Below are 2860 nucleotides of genomic sequence, written 5' to 3'. Positions count from 1 at the left end.
AGGCGATTGCAGCACCTTGTATGTGGAAATCTGAATGTGTCATGAGTCACATGTGGCTCGCATTGATGTTATGTTTCTCATCGACCTGTGAGTTTGATTAAGTACTGGTACACAACCACTGCTATTCACACCACATTACTCGGATAGATGATAATAAGTCACAAGGCAATGGTTGTAATTATCATTCTCGGCCGTATACTTGCACAGAGCTGCTCTCGACTTGAGGCTTTCCGCCAGCTCCGGCTCTGAGTATTTTTGACAACAGAACAGCGACCGTTGAACTGACGATCAAACAGGCGCCCATGATGCTCAAGGAGGAAGTGGGGTCCGCGGTGCCCACCTGTTGCCACATGAATGTGAATGCAACGTTGAGAGACCGGAGTACAGCGCAAACTTGCGGCTTCTCAATCTGCATTGCCTTGTTGAAAGTAAACTGCGTCCCGAGGCCGAGCACGCATATAGCGACAAGTAGAGAGAATGCTTTGAACGATTCAGTAGATGCGGGAGTGGCCAGAGGCTGTACCCCCGTTAGGAGCATTGTAGTGGCCAGGAGAGTACCAGTGATCCCGAAGTAGAAGACCAGACAAAGATGATTTACTGACTCGCCGATTCGGCGGACTATAATTGGTACAAGGCCACTCACTGCTGCGCCAAGAATACAGGCGGCGAGAGCGAGTGGCGACTCGGTAATTGGAGATGGAGATTCATGCAAGCTGTTGAACATGGTTGTAGGACGCATGACCAGAATAACACCAGTGAACCCCATTATGAGGGAAGCCACCTCAACCCTGGCTGTCGGCTCATGAAGAAGGCATGTGGCGTAGATGACTGTGAAGATGGGATTTGTGAAAAAGATAGTATTGGCGTCAGCCATCGGAATGCGACTCACGGCATACAACAAAAGGAAATTGCCGAGAGAGCCCAAAGCACCACGGAGCAAACACATGAATCGAACTCCAGTGATGCCCAGCGGGTTGATGCCAATAGAGAGAGCCAGAAGCCCAGAGACGAGACTTTGAACAAGGCAACGTGCGAACATTATCTCCGCGCTGGATAGATGCACGCTCGCATGATGCACACAGAGTTGTGTTAGAGAAAAGACGAATGCCGAGGCTACCCCTAGGGAGATTCCCAGAAGTCTATGGGTCGGCGCAGCCTCCTTTACATCATCGGGTGCAGCTGACTCCTCTGAAGAAGACGAGGTCGATGAGATCGTCGGAGAGCGAGATGAATCGATCACCGTTGTCATTTAGAATGATGCAGAACTTGGTCTGACATTGGTTCATCACTATGCTCAACAATCTGGCTCATTTGGGATACTTGATGATACATGGTATTCAAAGAGAGCCTCTTTTCTGAACCCATCTATCGACGTCTCATAACTTCAGTATAATATGTTTCTATGCTTCGAGCACGCCAGCACTGACGGAAATTTTCTTTACCGGAAGGTCGCTGTTCGCTTCCTCGTTTCTGCTGAACATGGCAACTTTTCTGCCGAGAACAATCGGGCTCGAACACAAAATCATGAGGGCTCCGACTTTACTCAGCCAACTGAGCTCACCAGGGTTGGACTAAGCCTTACCACAGGGAGTAGAAAGCGAGGTAAGCTTGGAATGGGATGGTGCAGTACTGCCTAATATTTCAGGAATAAGAGCATTCCCGAGCCGAACATGAATTGTAGCAGCTGTAAGTAGCGCTAGCAACCGAGATAAGAGAGTCAGGATAGAAATCTTGCCAGTAGTGGTCGAACACCAATATTGGCCTTCAACACCTATTGTCGAATCGGAAATGAAACAACTCGGAAGCAACTCCACATAGATACACAGTATAACCCCTAGGAACGGGGTTGGCTTTTCCGACGAGATTGACTTCAACAGTGTATTAGACATGGTGATATTTTAATGAGATGATCTTTAGCGGAGCATTGCGTGACCTAAAGTGCGCGAACAATACGTTGGCTATTAGCTCGGATCTTATCAGAATATGAAACTCATAATCACGAATCTCAGCAAGAAACCTACGCAGTCACTCAGAATTATCATGGAATAATTCATCGAGCCTTCTGGGGTTTGGTATATGTAAAGGCAGAGTACTTGCGCTGTCCTCCAGCTCTTCCAGATGTCTCGCTAAGGACTCAGCCGTGGTGATTCTCTTCGATCTATGTATATGACAGAGCCGTGTTGCGGCTCCCACAGTATGCTGACAGACGAGCAGTTCTAGCCTGCCTACAACCCCATTGTGTAGTCGTGCCGGGGTGGATACCGAACCGCCGCCGCTTACCCCTCAAGAGGCAGATTTTCGAGTAGAATCAGCCTGTGGTCCCAGGTGCGAGAGAAATCAACCCGAGACGCAAAATTAGTGAGCGAAATACATGATAACAGAGTAAAACGCAAGACTCTTGGGCAAGATTTATGAAGGCGACTCACCCTTAGATTCTAATTCTTGATGCTGATCCGTGATGCATTATGCAAATAAACGATTGATTCCCGAGTGACACTGAGTTACTCGGATGCTTGAGCTATGTCATAGCTGCTATAATCTCGTGAGCTGACTATTTCAAGTGTTTGAGTCCTTATCAAATACCCTCTTCATTTTAGTTCGCATACCGTAAGAGTATTACCCTTTGGTTCACCATTATAGTGACACCATAGAAAAGTGAGTCCAGAACTGATACTCCATGCCATGATCATGGCATTGCCATAAAGTTCATGGCAATGCCATGATGGCATGGAGCCCATGCCCCGAATCCACGACTCGGATGTCATGTGAGCATGCCTATCCCAAACCTACGCTCCACTCCAATACATTCTTCCTCTCACGTCTCGATGCGAGTACACGGTGAATAGTCTACCACTATATT

General features: G+C 47.8%; 1 protein-coding gene across 1 annotated transcript; it reads right to left on the bottom strand.

Annotated features, from left to right (window-relative positions):
* Nucleotides 1-181: 181 nt before the first annotated feature.
* On the bottom strand, nt 182-1039 carry Pmar_PMAR026944 (Transmembrane protein, putative; the record flags this gene model as incomplete). Its single annotated transcript, XM_002779744.1, has 1 exon — nt 182-1039. One exon carries the CDS (start codon nt 1037-1039, stop codon nt 182-184), a length of 858 nt encoding a protein of 285 aa, XP_002779790.1.
* Nucleotides 1040-2860: the final 1821 nt, after the last annotated feature.

The sequence above is a fragment of the Perkinsus marinus genome, assembly GCF_000006405.1.
Source record: "Perkinsus marinus ATCC 50983 genomic scaffold scf_1104296945514, whole genome shotgun sequence".
NCBI classification, from domain to species: domain Eukaryota; phylum Perkinsozoa; order Perkinsida; family Perkinsidae; genus Perkinsus; species Perkinsus marinus.
Note: the sequence above shows the minus strand (reverse complement) of the source record. Positions and strands in the feature narration are given on the sequence as shown.